This window comes from Copidosoma floridanum, unplaced genomic scaffold (genome assembly GCF_036245765.1).
Source record: "Copidosoma floridanum isolate Cflo_tuat_1 unplaced genomic scaffold, Cflo_Japanese_pri ptg000014l, whole genome shotgun sequence".
In the NCBI taxonomy this organism is placed as follows: Eukaryota; Metazoa; Arthropoda; class Insecta; order Hymenoptera; family Encyrtidae; genus Copidosoma; species Copidosoma floridanum.
This window is the reverse complement of record NW_028321891.1, coordinates 9,886,628-9,909,368: the sequence shown is the minus strand read 5'-3', so window position 1 is coordinate 9,909,368 and position 22,741 is coordinate 9,886,628. Positions and strand designations below refer to the sequence as shown.

Here is a 22,741-nt window from a genome sequence, read left to right as displayed (position 1 = left end):
TTTTCTGATGATTTGATAGTTGATGCAGGGTTAAATAAAAAGCATAAAGATCATTATTATTTTACACTTTTATTAAATTAATTTTTTTCTGTATAGTAGATACACCTTTAACAAAGAAAAATTGTGACAAATTTCAGTATTTCTAAGCACATTTTGTGGCGTATAAATTTATTGTCTATATTTACAAAAAATCGTCGTTAAGGCAATCTGAGTTTATTTCAAGCAGGTACAACGATGCCAGACTTTCTTTGTTTTTCTTTTTTTCACATTTACGTATGAATTGTTCTAGAACTGTGTCGATATAACTATACCATTTCATTGGAATAATTTATGTTAATACATGCTTGAAAAGTGAGTATCTAAGTAATGTACTAATTTTTATATAACATAATTTACCGTATTAAAATTTGTGTAAAACACACGTACATATTTTGAATCTTCTAATATTTTATTTGTATGGACTGCCAATTGATTTCTCAAAACTATCCTCCTTGAAATCTACTTTTTTGTTTTGCATTTGCATCTACAAATAAGTTTTATATAGTCGCTATTAATGTTTATCGAAAAAATATAATATTGCAGTAATCATTATTTCATCACTAACACAAGATATCCTTATGTAACGTACACCACATTAGTTAAACTACCAAAGAAATAATACGGTATATTTTTTGTTATCTGTTTTCGTTGATATTTTTTTTTTTTATTGCAATCAGTAATACACATCGCACATAACTTGACAATTGGTGGACGTCTAATTTAATACTTCTTTGTTACTACGTTACAAAAATTTCATCATTGAGTACAATATTTTCTATAAATATTGTCGAATTTTTTATTTTTTATTTTTTAAGATCTTCACATATCTAAAGCTATGCATAAACGTACAAAGTAAAAAATGTTTTATCCTTAGGAATGTTATAAGTATAGTATAGTCAAAGAGGAACTGTACATAAAAAAAAAGAATAATCAAATCAGAACCTTGCTTTATACATTTTTTTTCTTCATAGAAAAGATTTTCTTTTGAGTGTATTTTTTATATGTACAACAACCTATTGTTATATATCTTGAATTGATACCCAGTCTAGTATGACGTGTATATATATATAATTTAATAACTTTTATTTCATGATTGCAAAAGTTATTGTATTTTTCTTTCTACTGAAAAGTACGTAATTTTTGTAATATTGCAGAGATTCTTCTGGAACTGAATAGGTAAAAAAAAAACTCATGAATATTTCAAGTCTAATGATGACCAGGAATATTAATTTAAACATGAATAAATGACACCACTGTAAGATACGTAACTAAGGTACACTTATTAATTAAGTAAGTACGATTAACGCGCCGATCACATAATTTGTACATGTAAAATCATTTACAAACTACTTAAACTAGGTTTATTCAAGTACATTCAGAAAAAGAATTCTTTTAGACTAATTTAATGAGAATTTACTTGTTTCACTTGGTCAACAAACCCCACCGACGATTGATTACAAGTTAAATTTACTTTAAAATAATACTTAAAAACTAATATAATACGTGTAGTAATCTAACTGATGACTGTATTCATTCCTGTTAACGAATAGTTATTTTATTTTATATGTACATGCGCACAAAAAAATGAGAATAAACGTACAAAATATGAAGGTTCATTCACATATCACGAGGACAATGTTAAGATAACTGATTTCGATAAATAGTTTTAAATTTCAAAAGAACTAAAAAAATTATTCTACAAAAATAAAAATGTAACAACGCATCACACGACTTTACCTTTTATCTTCACGGTAAAGAAGTTAGAAATCGAATAACAAAAGTACATAAAAAATTAACGTAACGAACTGATTGGACGGACTCGCAATCGATGGAATTCGTCAACCAAGCACACACACAACACTGGTACCTTTCCTCACATAATCACATTATTACACCCTACTTACGTACTTGGCAACCGTCGCGACCGTAGCGACCGTACTCTCGCTGAATTCGTCAGACTCTGACTGGCTCGCCGACGACGATGCAGCGCCGTCGCTCGTATAAACATTAGATTTTCGCACGCTGCAAGCAGACAGTGTTCGTCTGCGAGTGTGGCCATATTTTGCGTGGATCGAGGGCGTCGATTCGCAAGAGCCAACGCGACGAAACGCGCGCTGCACCTCGGGATTGCTCTCGAGAGTCGACGACTGGCTGGACGGTGGGTGTGAGTATTCGGAGGTGTTCTCCTCGTCCGAGGCTAAAATTCGCTTGTTACTGAGAACGACTGGGAGTGTGGCTTTGGGCCGACGATGTCGACAACCCGGACCGATTGGCCTTCTCGCAATACTATGAAGGAAAATAAACACATTTAGACAATTTTCATGAAAAAAATGTAACATACAAAAGAGCCTTTTCGGATTTACCTTCTCCTTCTGAGCGAGTAGTTGTATGTATATTTTGGATCCTCTCCCTCTTCGTCGGACCAACTGTCTTCCTCTCCAGCATCGCCATCCTCGTGGGCGTCTATCACGTCGGTATTACTATTCAAATTAGTCTCTATGTTCTTTTCCAATGCTTGACTCTGCAGTTCATCCATGATTCTTCTGCAATTCAAGAAGAAAAAAGTTCTTTTTGTCCATGCAAAAACAATCATGCAGTGATTTCAAGAGATCACTTTATGACTTACCCGTGCGACACAATACCACAGCTATTGCCGTTGTCAATTGGCGAAACAAGTCCGTTGGCGTTCAGCATTTCGTTGACCTTCCTGTCTAGCGTGTCCAAATTATCATCGTCACTGCAATCTTTTAGCCTCTCGCTGTTACCGTTATCATTGAGTAGTTCAGGACTTGAGCACGGACTTTTTGTCGGCTGCAATCTTCGATGATACAATTGAATCGGCTCCGGGTTGTTGCCGTTATTGGGACAGTCAAGAGCTGCTTTTGGATATAGGCGATTGGAAGATACTTCAAAGATGTATTTCTCCTGGACGGAAGGACGTCGCTGCTGTAGCTGAGATTGCTGCTGAGGCAGAGGCTGCTCATCTCTGTAGGTCGAGTCGGTTTCGGTCGAATCGATCGCCATCTCGGTCTGTGTTTGGTTGTCCACTAACCGGCTAGCCGATATTTCCGCAGCCTAAATGTATATAAATATCGTACGATTAAATATATCTCGCTTTTTTACTTTGAATACAGTGATAATTCTTTCAATACATTCTTTAATCTTACCTTTCGATCCCGCTGCGGACTAGATCTCGGACTTGAGCTGATCCCACAACCGGAGCCGACTCGTCGATGTCTGAATTTGCGCTGCTTGAAAGTACCAGGCACTACCACATTCTCAGGTTTATTGGAGTCATTAAGCTGCGCGTACATGGTAACCTTAACGGGACTCTTGGGCGAGACTACAGGCGGAGACGGTGACGTCGGACTCGATGACGAGAACTGTATCGTAGTGGGGTTGCGCCGACACTTGAGAATTGGATGCACCATCCGCTTCTTACCCTGCTTGTGTCCAGAATGCTGTTCTCGTCTACAAAAAAATTTAATCATGAAAATAAACGTCGGTTTCGTCGCATCGTAACATGCAAAACTTTTTACTAGTGTTGTATACAAGTGTACTAACTTGATAACGTCTCTTTCACGCTGTTCAAGCTGCGACAGAACTGCACTAAGCTCCATATAAAGCTTGTTGGTTCTCTGCAGCTTGCGCTCGTAGTGTTCTCGGATGTCTTGTGCGTGTCGCAATTCGTCCTCTCGTCTGCGTATCAGATCCGCCTCGAAGTCCCGACTGCTCGTGCTGTCGCTCTTTATTTGCATTATGTACGTCGCTATTTCGTCTTTCCATGTTTCCTGAGCTTTCAAGTACTTGTCCTGCGGCACACTCTCAAGCTCAACAGCCGCTATTTGCAGGTGTGACTCGATCTGTTTAAACGACGGTCTGTTACGCGGCTTTGAAGCCCAGCACTGCTCCACTAGTAGCTTGTAGCCATCCGGACACGTTTTCGGGATGGGCAGCCGCAGCGAGTTGTTGCCCACACCGTACATTATTGCCGACGAATCAACATCCTTGTACGGTATCTCGCCACTGAGTAGCTCCCACAGGACGACTCCGTACGACCAGATGTCAACTTTCTCCGAGCACGGTTCGTTTCTGATGATTTCGGGCGCCATCCACGCGACCGTGCCAGCAAACGTCATTCTAGCGCTTTTCTCGTTCCACTCGCGACTGGTACCAAAGTCGCTGATCTTGACGATTTCTTCGCGCCCAATTAACACGCTGAAAACAGAAAAGTTTTGTGGATATTAAACAATTTTAGATGGATGTTAATGTTATTCACAAAATCTGTTTGAAACTTACTTTGGACTTTTCAGATCTCTATGAATTATTTTGTGGTCGTGCAAGTACTTCATGCCTGCTGCGATTTGCCTGGACCATGAGGACAGCCGAGATGGTGGAACAGATTTATTTACTCTCAACCAATCGTACAGTGGTCCTGATGGACAAAACTCCATTATTATACAATAGCATGGAGCCTGTGTGCATACACCCCTAAAAATGACAAAGCACACGTTGTATCTCATCATCGTTTGACGTCTGATTCATTAAATGCATTGATATTTGACTTACTTAAATTGCACGATATTTGGATGGTTCAGCTTACGAAGATGCTTAATGTTAGTCTCACTGGGCTCCCTCACTTTCTTAACTGCTACGATTTCTTTTTTCAGTTTACCACTAAAGACGGCTCCCTGAGCACCAGATCCCAACCACTTGAGTTCACTAATGTATTCAAACGGTATTTCCCAATCATCAGCTGAAAACAATGTGAGAAATGATTCCATATTATTAAAAGCGTATTCGATTGAGTTATAAGAGTATTCAAATTTTAAGCTCACTTTGGCCTCCTTTCTTGTCACTGTAGATGACTTTTTGAACAAGATTTGATAGAGCAACTGTAACGGGCTGCATGCATCCAGCAATCCAACTGCCAAATGGTCTCTGGGCATAGACAGTGTCTGGTGCAACAGTTGCCTTTGTTGTGTTCTCACTGGAATCTGTGTTGCTTTCACAATCAACGCCATTGCAGCTTGGCATCTGAACCACATTAAGTACCGGATCACTTTGTATACCATTGAGTTGACTGAATTCCTCTTGGATACACATAATACTGAAATACAAATAATTACGTTGTTTGTAATTGGTAAAAGATGTACTTATAAATATCTATGTAAAGGAATGGATCGTTCTTGAGTTTTTTTTATTTAGACAATAGGTGTATCAATTTTTTTTTAATTATTAAGAATAGTAGATAAAAAACACTGTTAATAAATTTTTTTTAATTAGAAAACTTCTAAACTAATTTTCGTCATCTTTTTTTTCTAAATTAAAAACGGTTTAACTCACACATGTAATTTTGTTTTTATTTTTATAGATTTAGTTTATCATAATTTCATTACAATTACCAATCTCTAATGGCCCTGACAATAACAAAATATTTACACAATACCTCAAACTTTTTTATACAGAATTAAATGAATGAAAAATGCACAATCCACACGAAAATTTTTGAGAACTCTCCTGTGCTGATAAAATCGACATAGGTATAATCAATTACCTATTATAACTCTGTATAAAACTGTATAGGTCACATAACCAAAGCCAACAATGTACTTATTTAAAAGGCAGTCCTCTCATACTATTGAAATAACAAAATGAAACTAATACATTGTCTTTTAGGAAAGGAAGGAAAATTTAACAAAATCACAATTGCGGGTAAGTACTACGTGCAAGTACAGAGAGATCAATATTTGCTCACCTATTGGTAACAATGCACTTATCAAGGGCAACATTGAGTTCATCGCGCGCTACGCGATTCTCTCTTTCCTGGCCTTCTGCCTTTCTGAGAAAAAACCTCGCAAGTACCATTTTTTATCTTATCCAACATATGGAGTATATGGACCAACAGTCAAACTTCCACAATTACACGATACGCCTCGAGTCCTGCTGCACACTTTTTTATCACGTTGTGATAAGTAAAAAAGCGGGGGTGGACAGTGTCCAAAATGCAAGGTGCAAGTCGATTACTTAGCGTACGAAGATACTTAATCATTAGAATAGTTATTATGAGCTGATAAAGGTCAGTAGGTCTTATACGTGTATATGCAAACGAGTGATCATATCTCTAATAGATGAAAAACAATCGTTTTGTTTCGTATATACAATTGAATATTCTTTGTTTAACAAAATTACACACCCGTACTCTGTGTATAAGTATTTTTCAGAGAGCTGGTATATTAAACTTATTAACAAGCTTATCAGCTGTTGAAGTTGAAGGTTAGAATTTAGAATGAATCCTAAAGCTGCACGCACACTTTTGAGACTATCATCACTGATACATGTAAGAGTATAATCTTCAACAACAACAACGAGGTCCACTCTTTTATCTTGCCTTTGATTAGGACGTACATGGGTATTTATATTTATGTATTATTTATATTCCACGGAAGATACTAAAAATTAAACTCTGTTCACTAAACTAAGTGTCTTTTTTATCCAACACTCGCATTCTACTGCGTAGGTTTTAAAAATAGGGGATAAATATATGTACTTATTTAACAATTGGAAAGAAAAAGAAAAACACAATTGTAAGTACAACACAAATGGACAACGACACAACACTATTGCTCCGAAATCTCTGACTGAAATAAGTATTCAAATGAGTGAACGATGGACTGCAGACAGTGCAGACAAAGACAGACGGAATGAAGACCAAAGAGACACACTAGCTGTTTGAAAAAAACAGCTATAAAAATATTACAAATGTGTGAAGCAACAATTAAGCAACTAAAGAGAGTGAGAGATAAGTATACCAAGCCATTATATACATATATATATATATAAATATGTGTAAGATATATAGCGCGAGTACATGTATACACAAATGTATATTCTACAATCTTTCAGTGATAAGATTTTCTTTTAATAAGCGATTTCGTTGCAAGATATCTCATCTCATATAAATGTTTCTAGTATCACCATCTACTATGTCTTTATACCTATAAAAGACAAATTTACATAGATATGTGGAGAAGAGGATAAAATAAAACAGTAGATAGGTATGTGTTTTTTTATGCCTTTTGTAGTTATTATTACAATTTAGATATCGATGAAACATTGAAGAAGCAAGATATTGATTGACATTACTATAATTATTTCTTGCATGAGGATCTTTTATCAAAACTGTCAAATCACCAAAATTAGCTTGTTTTTACACATTACTCTTCTTATTTGTCAGATTAGAGTTACTTACGTGTCAAGCACAATATAAAATAAGCGTATGTGATAATAAATGAAGTACATGCCAGAAAGCAAAATAGAACCACATGGGTTTTTAAAGTACATAGTTTCACTTGACTTAAAATGCGAGCAATATTATTCATGAATTTTTTCGCGCTCATGTACATAGAATGTATGTACAAATATCCCACAAGAAATTAATATTCCATCTTCGCGTATAAAATAACATACATTTACAAAATCGACTTAATGTTACCCAAAAATTTGCGAGTACGAAACTACACTGCAGCACTTACTTAAGAAAAGAGGGAACCAACGGTGCGATAAATATGTATGTAAGGCCCTAAAAAAGCCCCTTGGGGGGGCCATCACAACTAAGTATACTGCAGAATATTTATATTTATGTATTACAGATCATTTTGCAAAAAAATTAAATGCTACGTGTGAACAAAGATTTCGCAAATTCAATAAAATTTGCAAAATATGCTACGATTCAAAAGAGAGACGCGCATCTTGGCTTCCATACGTATAAAAATCGGTAAGATGTTGCAGTTATAAGTACGACGCTCTTCACAGGATACTCGCTTGGCTTGGCACACACAGGTATACCTACTATCTATATACTACACATACCTATTGTACGTATATATACTCGTCCCCGGGGAAGGTATATATTGTATACAAACGCGCGCTTGTGAATAATAAAAAGAGTAGAGTCCCACTCAATACCTATGCACCGATTGCATCATCTCAACCGAACAACCGAGCAGGTTGTCATCTCGTCGTGTGTATATATATGATATATTCTCTGTAGATCCATTATGTCGGGATTTTTTTTAAATCTTTGTAAATTGATTTTCCTTTCATTTTAACGTTTCCGATTCCAAAAGGAAAAAAAGATAAAGCACCTCAAATCTCCGCTATCCCCCGCTAAACGTTTGGTACGAAACCGTGAGTAGATATTTATACGCGGCTCGCTTTGTCCCTCGCGAGCGCGTCTCTAAAATCCCCCGAAAAAGCTTGAATGAAAGCGCAGTCGCTAAAAAATCCATGCAGAGATCGTGGTCGTCGCGATTTTTCACTCGGCAAACGTCAAAACACGCTCTACCCGCCCCATCTCGGGGAGATAAACAAACCCGAGTCTCTTTCCTGTTTTCGTGCTCCCTTTTTCCTCGTTTCCACGCCTTGCCCCTTCATTTTACGCAGTAGGTATACCTACGAAGTTTACGAGCACACGGAGAGAGAAAGCAGAGCGTTATAAGTACTCCGGAGTCGGTCGGTTTTGAAAATGGAAGAAAAAAAAAAAATCCCCTCCAAGGACAAGTAGGTATTTCCCTCCGGTCTCCGTATATATAAATAATATATTCCATCGTGGCCGGCTCCTTTCTTCTCCGCCTTCAGAGAACATCTTTTCTCTCTCGTCAGCTGTACATTATACCTGTACAACGTACATCGCGCCACCTCTGCCCCGTTGCGATGTTTCTCATGTACCGACAACCATGACAGAGGTGATTGCGTTTGAAGTGAGTAGTACACCAATATATAGGTTGTCCATACTAACATCTCGATAATTTGCCATATTTCGTTTCCTCTGAGAAAAAAAATATACGTGGGAAGAAGAAGAAGAAAATTGGAAAAGCAATAAAATCTCGGGGGAAAAAATATGAGAAAAGCCCCCCCCCCCTTACACCTGCATATGGCTACACTGTGCCAGTGTGTCCTCCAAACGAGACCTCGGAGGCATTGACATACTTTCGTATACATGTATACTTAATATATACACGCGCGAGTGGAAAGGCCGGCCGGCTGAAAGCGTCCAAAAATAAAGTATACGCACGCACGTATACACATGTATATATTATCCCTCTCTCGATTCACTGCAACTATATTATAAACTCTGCATTCGCACCAAAGCCAAAGCATATAACGTACGTGTGCAATGTTAAACTGCATATTTATCGAAGGGAAGGGAAAGGAATAATGTTTGTTTGATTAAAGGCAAAGCTCACCTGTTGGCCAAATTTTCCGGCTGAGATTCGGTGGTCGGCTCCTCCTCCTCCTGGCCACCACCACCGCCACCATCGTTGCTCCCGTAGTTCTCCGGCTGGCCGAGCGTCTCCGTCTCCGCGGGGGTGCGCATCCTCGGAGCCTGTCACCTCTGCGCCCTTGGTCTGTAAAAACAAGCGAGCCAACGTTTCACCTAAGTATTGGAGACATAGGTAGTTTGGACAATTTTGTCACAACTGTTGCATTAAAATCAGTTTAGAAATATTGGTTTTTAACGAGGCTGGCGTTTCGTCAAATTCATTTCAATTTAAAAATCCATTATTGGATAATGCCGCATTTCGCGTCGAGAGGCCGATCGGGGAAATTTATCGTTTACTCGGTTTTCGTAAGCTTACGAAATCTCGCGATGGACTCAAGATTACTTATGTACATTTTTTATTCATTTATAAATACGTGATTTTTCAAATTTATTGTGAATTGTAAATCCTTCGATTTTTGTTTTAGAGCGACTCTAAAAAGCATCTGTTATCACCATATGGTCCAAGTAGCAGTGATAAACGATAAAAAAAACAATCTAATCTTTCGACAGCTTGTACAAAATAAGATACGAGGAGAAAATAATTTGAAGAACGGGTGTTTCCGACCTTTCACGTTTAAACGCGCACGTACAGCTTGTCATTAAGTTTCGCGGAAGGATAAAGGAAAACCAGTACGTTGACATCAAAAATAATTCTGGTTAACTGAATTTCATAACTCCTGTACTAAATTGCTATTAAAACTGGTCATTACGTAAAATATAATAATTGTATAAGCTCGTTTGTAACTTGAAATTTTCATGGCAAATGAAAAATTACAATTCATTGACCTCGAAAAGGTATTTTTTTTTCTCCGACAATGAATACTGATCATTTTTATTATTTTTCATTCAGTTCTCTCTATCAGCATCGAAGATAGAAGAATTACATAAAAAAATACCGGTAATGATGATGACAACGAACTAGACGAACTTCTTTTCATCAACATTATGGATCGGGTATTTAAAAGAAATAATAATTTTTTTCCATCCTATCTCAAACGATATCGATCGTCACCTGACCAAAGCTCTTTTTTTTTTATTCGCCGAGTGCGACTGGTTGGAATAGATCATGCCATACATCACGTCAAACGCGACAAACCTCAAGTGTACGTATATAATATACAAGAGGGCCCGGAGTTATATAAGTATTGTTTTTGGATGTAATAAGCATTTTGTTGTCCACCCTTTCTGAGTCACGCGCTCGTAGGGTGGCAGTGGGGGGTTGGCGTGTATTTCGCACACGCAAACCTGCCAAGTTACCATATCCATTTATTATTTCTTCTATTTTCGTTTATTACTTTTATCTCTTTGACGAACTGTATATATATATAGTATACAGTAGAGGATGACAGTGACGTCAGAATTTTATGTTCACGGGGCTGGGTTTGAGAGGTAAGAAGGACGAGGGTAGAATTTGGATTGGAGGGGTTGTCGTGACGTGAAAGTATTTTTCGAGAGTTGAGTGTTGGATTTTTCCTTAGCAAAGGGGGGAGGGTGCGTTTTGCCACTACATTTTCAAATGGCTATCAATCGAAGCGGTACCAATACACGTTATACTCACACTTGAAAAAGTAAAGCAATCAACGGACAAAAAGACATCACGAAATATCTACTGGAAAAATAAAAAAAGAAAAAAATTCTTTCGGACGCTACGTATGTATACACGCATGATGCGCATATACACATTTTTACCATCAACAACTTTTCTCCTCCCCACGTCTGCCCCAATAAAATCTGAATAACCCCCCCCCCAATATGATTTGTATATATATATTTACGAAGCTCCCTTCTCCTGTCGCTCGTAAACAATAACTCAAAGCTCCATTCTGGCCATCCATCCCCTGGATACGTCCTGCAGCTTTAACGATTCATCCGCGCCGCCAATAAAATAACACGCGTATACTAGAAGCTCCGAAGAGGAAACGAAGACGATGAGCTTGCACCATTGGGGTATACGTATACGTACAACGTACAATAGGCTCGCACAATGGAAGGGGTCGCGCGTGCGAAGCCGAAGCTCGAAAGCTCTCGCCGAGGAGTGAAAAATGACATTTATTCCTCGTCCCCCTCCGCCCCCCGAAAGAATAGGAGGAAGCTCTTTGCCGGATTCTAAAAACGCGACAGCAAGTTACATAAATATCTGTACGAGGGTGGATCAGCCATCACTTTACGCGTGGATGAGTCGCTTTTTTTTAGGGTTGAATTTCATGATTTTACTTTTAAGCTCTTGCACGTATGTACATAAATGTACTCCCACACGTATATACATCGAAGTGTTTTTGGGGATCAGGATCCTCCGATACATGGCTTTTTGTTGTTTATTCGTTCCATTGGCTTTGCCGATCGTCACCCTATAAATAAGACGCGAGTAATCAATATAGGCGACAACAACAACAACAACGATGACTTTGATTTAAAAAACAGCACCCCAAAGTTGTTATATATACTTATCAATTTATACGTCCCCAATGAGCCAACAGCGCAAGCAACAATCGAGTGCTCTCGCACGCGTGTAAACGATCCAACTCTAAAAATCCGTGCACACCCAAAGCCGCCGACCGATATTATTATCCCCGACACGCGTGCACGCCCTTTTCTTCTCCTGCTCTCGAGAAATTTCGGTGTACCTATATATACCTTACAGTCACATAATATATTATATACACATCCAGCATCCAAGGGAACCCCATCGGACCGTTGGGGGGGGGTCCCATTTCCGATTTGTTCTCCGTGCGTTCCGAGGATCAATCTTTCATCGGGACCATCAGGGGGTGGACGACGGGCGCATGCATGGGAAACCCTCTCAGATTTGTCTCTCTCTGCTTTTCTCCCCGATACATATGTATTGTACATATATGTATAGGTACATCGGATAATGCGTGTATGGGGGCAGTGCTTTTTGGATTAGGCATTCTTTTGTTTGTTTTCCCGTATATGTACCTACATTCTCCGAGAGAGAAGATAATATTATGGTCCCCCTCACTTTGCTTCGTTACTTGCTACGTATGATATATACGTGCTCGGGTTGTCGAGGGATTTTGTATAATAAATTGAACACTACAACTATTCGGTGATATGTATATAGGGGCAAGGGGGCACTTTGATCACCATCGTCGTGATTTCCGTTTTTAATCGCGGAAAAAAAAACAAAAAAAAAAAAAACTCATCGTGCACCCACAAGTATATACCACCTTGTAAAACGCAGCTCTTTGTTTTCCCATGCACGCCACGCACTTTGGCAGACAAAGCAGTGTATGTATACCAGTAACCATATAATATATATATATATATATATATATATATATATATATATATACATATATTACATGTACGTGTTTTCACGGATTAAATCAACTTTATTTTTGTTTACCATTACTTCGATTCATCGAGTGAATTCACGAGCGAACCAATTCAACAGATACTACCCGATATCGAAGCGTACATGATATATAGGTATACTTTTACAAAATATATACAATGCAACATTAGCTCGCGGGCCCTTCGCGGCATACGTGACCCACTTCTTCGCGTGTAACTTTCGTAACGTCATATTTATCTAGCTCTCGAAAATGTGTGTGTGTGTGTGTGTGTGTGTGCGTGTGTATGTGTATATACAAAATGTGTGGCCGTATAGTAAGTAGTTTGGAGTGAAAAACTATGCCGATTTCGTAATGAATAAAATTAATACCGCGTTTATGTGTATGTAAAAAAGAATCTGTGTATACAGAAGCCGCACGACTTAACATGTACAAAAGAATTGCATTTGACATTGACAAAGGGAGAAAGACGGATATATATATATATATATATATATATATATATATATATATGTACAGTACCTACTTACGCATGCACTTGAACTTCTTGGAAAAGCCGCGCCGAGGAAAATTCAATTTCGCGACCGCAATGCGATTAAACCGAGAAGCACGTAAATGTTGCCCGCAAGTAAGTACGGAAGGAAGAAAAAAAAAAAAAAAAAAAAAAAAAAAAAAAAAAAAAAAAAAAAAAAAAAAAAAAAAAAAAAAACAACTGTGCGGTATACCTGCATAATTACATATATCGGTATATATACAACGCGGCACAGAGTCCGTCCGGAAGAGACAAGGCGCGAGAAAAACAAAAGTAAATGTATATATAATGTATGTGTTGGGACACTCGCGTTCGCAACTGCATGAAACGCTTATCACTTTGGAATTTCGATTGTTGCGTAAATCATATATTATTATTATTACGATAATGCATACACACGGTATACACGGTACCGGTTGCGGCACGTCGCGCCTATTATCACGCGTCTCCGTTAACGTAACATACACATATACGTATACACAAAGTAATCTCTTTATGTTCGTCATGTAAATCTTCTATCTACTCTCTCCTCGGAACAGTTTAATTAATTGTCCATCATCGGTGGTACACGTTTGTATAGGAAGATGAATAATTTGTTAACAAATACACTTGACTGAGAGTTTGAAAAAAAAAAAAAAAAATCCTCAATCAAACGAAACACCGACTAAAAAGCGTCAGCGCATCGATCTCGAACAAAAAACTTTTGTAACGAGGGAGGCTATGTTATAAATAAACGTGCAACATAATTGAATACGTTAATGAGCTTAATCCAAAGCGAAAAGCTCGGCTTCACCCATCACTTGCCTCGGAAAAGTTCTCCTCTCTCGCATTCACGCGTTACCCATCGGCAGCACGTCCCTGTTAGCGCAGGATACACTATTCGAGGGTTTGGACTCGGTTCACGTATATGTGTGTGCGTGCGTGCGTGAGAGAGACGTACCAGGAGGGGAAGCTCCGGAGAGAGCCGCTCGAGTTGTCATCAGGGACAAGCGGGGGCGAGAAGAAGAGAGTATCGATTGCGCGCCCCCAAATGTTATACATTGGGCAAAAGGGTATAGTTGTACGTATATAAGTCGTGAGGCTGGTGTGCACATATCGTTATCTCTCGTTGCTGCTCCTATACTGCATATATTTATATGGCCTGTAGATGTATACAATCCGTCATCGGCGTTATATTATTTAACTTTTGATGGGCTTTGTTTCAAGTGATGATAATATCATACATATGAGTGTACACTATCCGAAATTTTACAGAGTCCATCGTACGTTGTGTTACAAGCTGCGTGGGGTCTGTTCGCTAATTGATCATAGTATCCGACGATAAATTACGATTTTTCGGTTGGTTGTCTTTTTATCGACTTGAGTACCCCTACGTTTTTTTTTTTTTTTTTTTTTTTTTTTTTTTTTTTTTTTTTCGTGTGTGCACGTAACTCGATTGTAGTAAGCGATCAAAAAAATTTGACACTCCCGAACAAACGGATTAAAATCACGCTCTATACGGCAAACGAGTCCGTGATTACTCGGGGGAGGAAAAAAAAAAAAAACCATCAAAGCGTCACTCTCCGGCTACCCGCACCATCAGTCCCACGTTCCAATTTTCATCTCCCCCCACTCGTAGGCTTGCCCTTCCCTTCATTTCCCGCGTCAATTTAATTACAATATTATATTTACGATGCAGCCGTCATCGCGTCACGGCTGTAGATGGTTTCGGCTCGGCAGGAAATTCGAGCCCGACTCTTCGACGATTCGTGTGTCCGTGTATAATATATTTTACACTCTGTCATAAATTACAATATTACAAAATATGCATCCATGTAATGCCCGTGTTCTTCTGGTATTCTTTGGAAATCGAGGGTGGTTTTTCTTTTTCATCCCCTGTAAAGGAGAGGGAATACGTCGTGTTTTTATATATACTTATCTGCTACGGTCATTTTGCTGTATAAGCGGGAAAGTAAATTTACATTGCTCGGTTTGTTAAAGGATTTTATTTTACTTTGTTGGCGTGTTTCGTCTAATAATTATTTACGTGGACTACTTTCTTGATGACGTGTGTATATGTGAAATCGCAATGTTTATCAGTGCAAAACCGATGAGAATTTCAGGTAAAGGTTTATCGCTCTAAATTTTATCAGTATGAACATGAAGTTTGTTTAAAAAAAATTTCTTATCATTTTTCATGACCGAGAACAGTAGTAGTTTGCATGGATAAGTTAAAAAAAAAGATAGACGCGTCGAAATATTGGATGGGTCGTTGCTTATTAAACAGTATAAACAATGAATACCTACTTGTACTGTTGATTCGATTTTTTTTATTTTAAAATTGATAAAATTTTGTGTTGAAACTCGCCACACGACTTGACCTCTTATGCTTGATTTTCGAGCCCTTCAATCACAAGTCAATCTTATTTGTTGAACTATGGCTTTACTTAACACGATCAATCAATAGTTGCCAAAAAAAAAAAAAAAAGAAAATAAATAAATATGTATTCAAAACATCGAGAAGCTTCACGTGCTGCAAACACAATCCGGGCACGAAAAATACCACGTGATGTCTAGCTCTCTTGCGTCCATGATGTTAGGTAAATACAGTCAGAGCAGTAAAAAGCAGTGCCGATCCACATCCGATAGAGCTTACGACTCTTACAATCCAAATAACAATACAACGATAATAATATAGTACCGATTCGGTCGAAAACTCGTCGTGTGGATAATTGTATAATGGTGGAAATAAAAAAAAACGGGCGCTCCTCAATCCGCTAATTGAAGCCTCGCAATTTCGTCGACTTATCCCTACTATATACACCCTCCGATTTGGGCGTCGCGTAACTTTGACTGTCGGGGGTTTATTGGCTCGCGTGATTGGATTCGCGACGAAATGGCAAAAATACACTACAAAAAAAAAAAAAAAAAAAAAAAAAAAAAAAAAAAAAAAAAAAAAAAAAAAAAAAAAACAACCCCAATTAACTGTATAAATACAACGCGGCAACCGGCAACACCAAGTGCAGGCTAAAAATACGCGCGCGCAGCGATCGATTTCCTTCGACTCCCTCCGTTTCGCCACCACCCCCGATCTTTCGTATACCTCGTAGGTATATACCTACGGTATGGTTTTGGAGGCCAACCCGACGCCATAGGCGCCATTGGCCTGATATGACTTCCGATTCATGCAGGCGCGACTGTATTTATACTGTTTATATACCCATATATGTACATAAGTACCAGTTCGCGTGCAAAGCTTGTATGCACTGCACGCGATCGCACATGCGCTCGTTTTTTTTTTTTTTTCTCTTCCTGTAAGTTAGTACCTATATGTGCTTTTTTTGCGACGAGATAAGAGAGAGTTTCGGGATGACGCGGAATCGATGCAGGGGCGGGTTAATTTAATTTTGTTGTATCAGTGGCGAATCTCGTACAAGGAATCATACGCCCAACAAATGGACTTTGTTGATTTGCTATAGTGAATCAACAATTTTTTATTGACAGCCTCTGACGTGTATGCCGTAAAATCGGTCAAAAAGTTGCCATCAATGCTTCATTTCGGCAAAATACGTATACATCCCTCTGAGCTATTATGAGCTCTTAAATAAATTATTTTTCATTCACATTATGTATATACACACGCTGACAATTTTCGCACGTGTCACGGGTGGTGGGATGTGCGCGCGGTATACACTATATGCGTGCTCGTGTTGTGCCGGCGTTGAAATCTCCTCTTGAGGAAGTTGTACATACACCAATAAGGCGCGTTTTCCTCGGAGCGATTTTCCACAGATATATATATATATATATATATATATATATATATATATATATATATACTTAATGCATACTGCAGGTACAGAGTTGTGCCAATAAGCGTAAGGATCAAAAGAGGAACATCACGAAAATCGTAACCCGGTGGCTCTGTAAGGTACATGATACGATGATACATACAACATAACTTATACACGATAAGGTCAATGACACGCGCTATTGCCGTAATATATACCTCCCCTGTTGCCGCCATTTTGACATCGCCTCTTTTCTTTTCCTCTCTTGGTATTGTGTTATACCCGACGCATAAGGTGATGTGCATCTCTCCTTCCTCGTCTCCGACCATCCACCTGATGTATACATTATATTATATCGAGTACATGAAGAGTACGTGTACGTCGTTATATTTAATGAAATTTATATATTATGTGTATATATATATATGCGATACACAGACATTGTTTGTTGCGGAATCGCATTGCCAATTTTCGTTTGTGTGTGTGTGTGTGTTTTTTTTTTATTTACTCCAAAAATGGCACGAATGCGACAATAACATCGTAATACATACTTTGTAAATAAGATAAAGAACTCTACTAACGCCGCGTTATTTAAAATCACGTTTAGCAAAACCATCACGAGCGAGAGAGAGAGAGGCAAAAGACGCGAGCACGCAAAAATCTATCTTCGTTCGGACAAAACATCCGGTATGCAAGAAAGAGAAAAAAAAAATGTACAAAAGACTCTAAAAGCAACCGGAGGAGAATTTATTAACAAGAGAGAGCAGTGAAGTCGAACGAGGGACACGAAGCACCACCTGTTTCCGTAATTTCCGAGCGTCTCTTTGGACGAGCCCACGAACGCACGCACCACGAGGGTCGGGCCGTCGTGGTCATTATACACTATTATCATCATCATCAGCAGCAGCAGCAAGAGACCGTCGGCGGCGATGCCCATTGTATATATACAACCTGAGCCTCCGAGGCCCTCTTTTTTTTTCTTTCCTTTTTCCTTTTCTCCCTCCCCCTCTCTCTCTATCTCTCTCTCACCTTCCGAGCAGGTCTCAACTTGAGAGATTTCGAGGGAGCTCCTTTGAAGCTTACATTATGCGTGCAGCAAAACAGACGCGCAAAAGAGGAATATACAGGGGACTATAAGGCTGCCTCGTCCCGGTAATTTTACTGTATCCCCAAGGTGTTTTTCGGGCACCTTTGACGCAGCAATTATCGAGATTTTATTTTTTCTTCGTTGCAGTACTTTATAATTTGCTAACCAGCATACATTTTTTATTTATCGGACGATACGATCGAATGGAATAAAACTTTACCGATCCTACACGATCAATGCAATGATTTTCGAGAATAAGTAAATATTGTGTCTATGGAAAAGCTTTCAAATGCGTAAATGTAAAATAGCGCTCCTTCGAGAAAAGAAAGAGTAGGTGAACCGATCCCCCAAGACCTTCCACTCCACGAGAGAGTGGCACCGCGCTCGTTGAACCGGTTTTTTTTCGGGGCGGCAAACTCTCGAGAGCTCATTAAAATATACGATTCGAAGCACTTTGCTCTTGGCCGACAGTACTGATGGTTGTATATGTTACTATTTAGGTACCTGAAATTCGTGATGTTCGAGTGATACCGATTTCACTATTAGGACGTGCGTCGGTAACACACTTGATTAATAAAAAATAAAAATCGGCAACTAATACCTCACATTGCCCGTACAAATTACTTTTGGATGGTATATTGTATAGAGGTGGGATTGAATTGGTCGGTAGTGAATCTAAGGTTCCAGGAAAAATTTTTCACGCGTACAAAGTAACACGTCGGCAAACAACGCGGTATCGGTTAACTAGATCCATGGGGCAGATTAGATTACATCCCCCTCCGAATATCTTTGACAAAGTGTGGTGTTTCAAAAGTCATTCGAAATTGAATTTCAGTAAAGATTGCTCTACGAAAGATGCTATCGCGCGGAGTCAAACGAATTTATTTTGTACACAATAATATACATGTGTGTGTACGATTGGTTGTCAAAAGAAATCAAAGTAAGAGAAGCGGCTTTTTTTTTCTGTCTTTCGCTTTGCTCTTTTTTCATTTCCTTTTTTTTTATTCAAATAGCACGTTTAACTTCTGCTGTACTTAATATAGGTATACCGAGCAGGATGTTACTCACACGCACACGCGCGCGATCGGCGATATGTGTATAAACAAGACACATTACATATGGGCTCCCGAACCGGTTAAATTTTTTCACTCTATCGACCTAATAACATTTTCTCCGCTCAAACCGTATACAAACACTTTCGTGTATAGGTAATGGAAACTGCGTCTTTCTTATTGTGTAACACGCGCGTATGTGCCGATCGCCCGATTGATATGATGTTTGATCTCAAAAACGTGTAAGATACGCTTACTGAAAACTCATTTCGTATAGGGTAAAATGTGCGCTTACAGTACCTCGTGTAAGAGATAAGGCACACATTTTTACCAAAGACACAATGTATTTATACACTGAGTTTAAATTTAGTCCGCATAAAAAGCGACATTAGGCAAAAATGCACGCAAATACGCTCTTACGACTGTCTTATGGGCAAGGCGCGCCGTAAAATTATCTCGGTTTCGTTAAATTGAATAACCGAGGTATCGCGTAACACAACATTCAACCGATTGACGTCAGAGCCGAGTCAACGACATCGAGCAACTCCGGCCCATAAAAATATCATACACACACCGATAACTAACGAGATGGACCTTTTCGACCGAATCGCATCGATTGAAAACCTTACCGATCATTCTTCCTTATTGATCCTTAATAATAAAAAATAAAAAAAAAAAAATCTTTCCCAATCAATCCCCAAAATACCAACGAAACTATAGCATCAGGGAGCAAAGAAATTTCAATTTACACGTATATATTTATGTGTACAGTACTCCACACAGAAAGAGAGAGAGGCACTATCGGGAGATCTGCAGGTAGTTGGTGCAGAGAGAGCACATACACACAGTACAATACATACACAGGCACGCGTATCGATCCGTACTTGCAGCCGAGCGGCACCTCTCCTCTCTCCTCTCCACTTTTTCTCTCTCTTTTTCGCTCTTATACGTGCACATGTACATATCATATTCGCTCTCCTGTTCATTTATCCTTATACCTATATGTACGTGGAGCATATACTTTTTAGTCTCCTGCTTTCACGTATTTTGTTTTTTTTTTTAATTTTCTACCTCAACTTGTTGCAATTAATTCCAGTTATTTTCTTACCTGGACCAATGTCCTTTACCGATCTCCCTTAGGCCCTCGTCGTTCTCGGCAGCGCAAGTTGCACCGCGGGCGTCCAGATTTTGTTATTCGATGTCAGCTCGACACCTAGGGACTGCAGGACAACTGGTCCTGTTCTTGACATCGACGGCCCGACCGCAAGGCCAGGAGCTCCGACTCCGAGTCGCCGTGTGGGCCACTCGACGACGCCATGCGTCCTCGATTTTTCACTCGATCGAGCAAACGATGGGCCTTTTGTACTAAAAACTGGGCTGTTTCATTGCCGATGCACTTTTATTTTTTCCCAATGATTATTATTTAAACAGACACACTGTACACACACTGTCCACGATTTTGCGAGCGATGAGAGTATTTATATGATTGTGTTTCGAAGGATACAGGGAGAGAAGAACTCGTTTAACAGGTAATTGGTATATATGTTATACCTGACGTGTGCGTGGGAACACAAAAACAACACTTGATTTATTACAATATATATTTACTCTGTTTCTCTGCAGTTGGCGTTTTTGCTTCAATCACAATGTACAAGCTTTTTAGGTAAGTACCTGCGCTCTTTTATCAGAATAAAAAAAAAAATTCACCTCTCATTTGATTTTTCGTAATCGATCTTTCGAATTGTTTTAGATTCCGGAGCTGCAGATGTAACGGCAAAACACTTTGATGCGCGAAAAAAAAAAAAAGAGAGAGGAGGAGCTAATTATTTATAGCGACAACAACGCAAGTCCTTTTTATTCGAGGTGCATAGATGACATTAAGGTGTCTGTACCAGGTACCGAGAAACAGAGAGCTGTGAATCCCTGTAGTAAGGCATCGGTGGTCCATGCACTGGTTGACTGCGGTGGAGGGATCTCAAAACTAACGCACACAGTAATAAATCACGAGCACATTGAAAAAACCACCACCACCACCAGCAGCAACACCACCCCAACTGTGTGACGGGACATACGATACATATAGGTGTACGGATACACAGGGAGAAAGAGAGAGGATACAAGTCGTCGGTCAGTGGCACAAAATGGCCGAGGAGGCGCAGGAGGCAGGAAAGTACAGTGGTTCACGGAGAGGTAAAGTTATCCATCGGCCGGGGCCGTGTGTGGCTCCGTTACCGCTCGCTGGAGTCGAGAACCGAGACTGAAGGCTCTTTCTCTCGGCCGGTACGAACCTCCGTGCACTTGGCGGAGGCGCGCTCTCCGCAGCCCGTGTATATAATATACACAGAGAGCCCCCCCGATGGGAATGGAAATCGGTATACTTATGCTTGTGTGCGTACGCGCGCGGGTAGTAAAATACAGAATCACGTACACCCACACGCGTCCCAACACACGAAGTATCCAAGGCTTGGGCGAAAAGGTGCCGTTCGGAGTCTTGGAGTAAAAAAAAGACGGAGAGAGCATATTATACCCTTACAGTCTTGCACGCGTGGGCGCTTACACGTATACATATACACGTACGACTCTTACTGTCTCCCCTCGTTTCGTCAGCTCTTCCGAGGGGTGAAGGATCGCGTCTGCGCGTATACCTATACGTAGGCTCTTGCGTGCGCCTCCACGGAGACGAGGGAGAGAAAAAGGAATCAGCCCTCCGCTCGGCCACGATCGTTTCTCCTCCCCCTCGTTCTTCTTCTTTTTTATTTGCACGAGCCGAGTTTTTCTCTTCTTTTTCCCCTCTTACCTCCCGTTCATTGTTTTTGGTTCGAGTCGCTTATTCGTTGTTTTCTCCTCCTGAATGCAGGTACAAAGGGGTTTCAGAAGACGGGGAGGAGAGGTGGTTGCCGAGGGAGAACACTGCGGTTCGCGTATTTTGTTTGAGCCTTGTGGTTTTTAAAAACTTGCGGCCTCGAGTGCCAAACAATTATCATTCTATATGTACACATTGTCGAGATTTAGGAGTTGTTTGCCATCATCGCGAAGGAGCGAAAATGTTTCCTCGCCAAGTTCAATTGGAAACACCTGGCACTCGCAATTCGAGGCAACAGCCAGAGAATAAATTGTCCGAGCTTTCGGCAACTGCGCACTTGAGGTTTCACTTGCTGGCCAAGAAAGAGCCATTTCCATCTCTCGTGTTTCTAAACGAGACAAACGGATTGATCCCCATATGATATTATGTATGGGGGGAAAAAAAAAGAAATTAGTCTTACACATGTACAAAACCAAACATTTTTTTTTTTTTTTTTCAGAGAAACAAACAATAATACGGATGCAGTCTACAATACATATAAATTACAATAAGTACCATTCGAGTTATCCAACTGGTCCAAAGGGGATCGCCCCCACGCGGGAAAAGAGACTCCCCCGTCGTCGTCTGGGATATACATAATTCACAGTCAGCCCCAACCAGAGATCGAAGCGGAAACGAGAGCTTCGCAAGCACGCGCCCTCGATTGTGCTTGCGCATGCACTTTTTCATTAATTTTGTGTATCCCTCCCCCGTTCGATCCACGTTGGGGTGCACTCACGATTAGTACGGTGACGTCACAGCGACACTCTCACCGTGATG

The 22,741-nt window shown here is 39.7% G+C and overlaps 1 protein-coding gene across 2 annotated transcripts; it reads right to left on the bottom strand.

The window, feature by feature from the left end:
• Positions 1-70: 70 nt before the first annotated feature.
• On the bottom strand, positions 71-21,426 carry wnd (Mitogen-activated protein kinase kinase kinase 13 wallenda). 2 transcript variants are annotated; one of them, XM_014353546.2, is made up of 10 exons: positions 20,228-21,426; positions 9,288-9,449; positions 4,878-5,149; positions 4,609-4,795; positions 4,339-4,530; positions 3,604-4,257; positions 3,207-3,510; positions 2,666-3,114; positions 2,403-2,582; positions 71-2,325 (listed from the first exon to the last, which is right to left on the bottom strand). In XM_014353546.2, the coding sequence occupies exons 2-10, from the start codon at positions 9,416-9,418 to the stop codon at positions 1,929-1,931; spliced, it is 2,766 nt and encodes a 921-aa protein (XP_014209032.2). In that variant the 5' UTR covers positions 9,419-9,449; positions 20,228-21,426; the 3' UTR covers positions 71-1,928. The 2 variants fall into 2 exon arrangements, with proteins under 2 accessions (XP_014209032.2, XP_014209041.2); XM_014353555.2 differs by lacking the exons at positions 9,288-9,449; positions 20,228-21,426 and adding an exon at positions 5,798-6,810.
• Positions 21,427-22,741: the final 1,315 nt, after the last annotated feature.

What these genes read in the sequence shown, in the direction of transcription:
- wnd (XM_014353546.2), bottom strand. Translation starts at nt 9,418, where the DNA reads ATGCGCACCCCCGCGGAGACGGAGACGCTCGGCCAGCCGGAGAACTAC. An exon ending in CCAAATATCGTGCAATTTAA is followed by an intron (nt 4,531 to 4,608) that starts GTAAGTCAAATA and finishes TGTCATTTTTAG; the next exon opens with GGGTGTATGCACACAGGCTC. An exon ending in AGAGATCTGAAAAGTCCAAA is followed by an intron (nt 4,258 to 4,338) that starts GTAAGTTTCAAA and finishes TTCTGTTTTCAG; the next exon opens with CGTGTTAATTGGGCGCGAAG.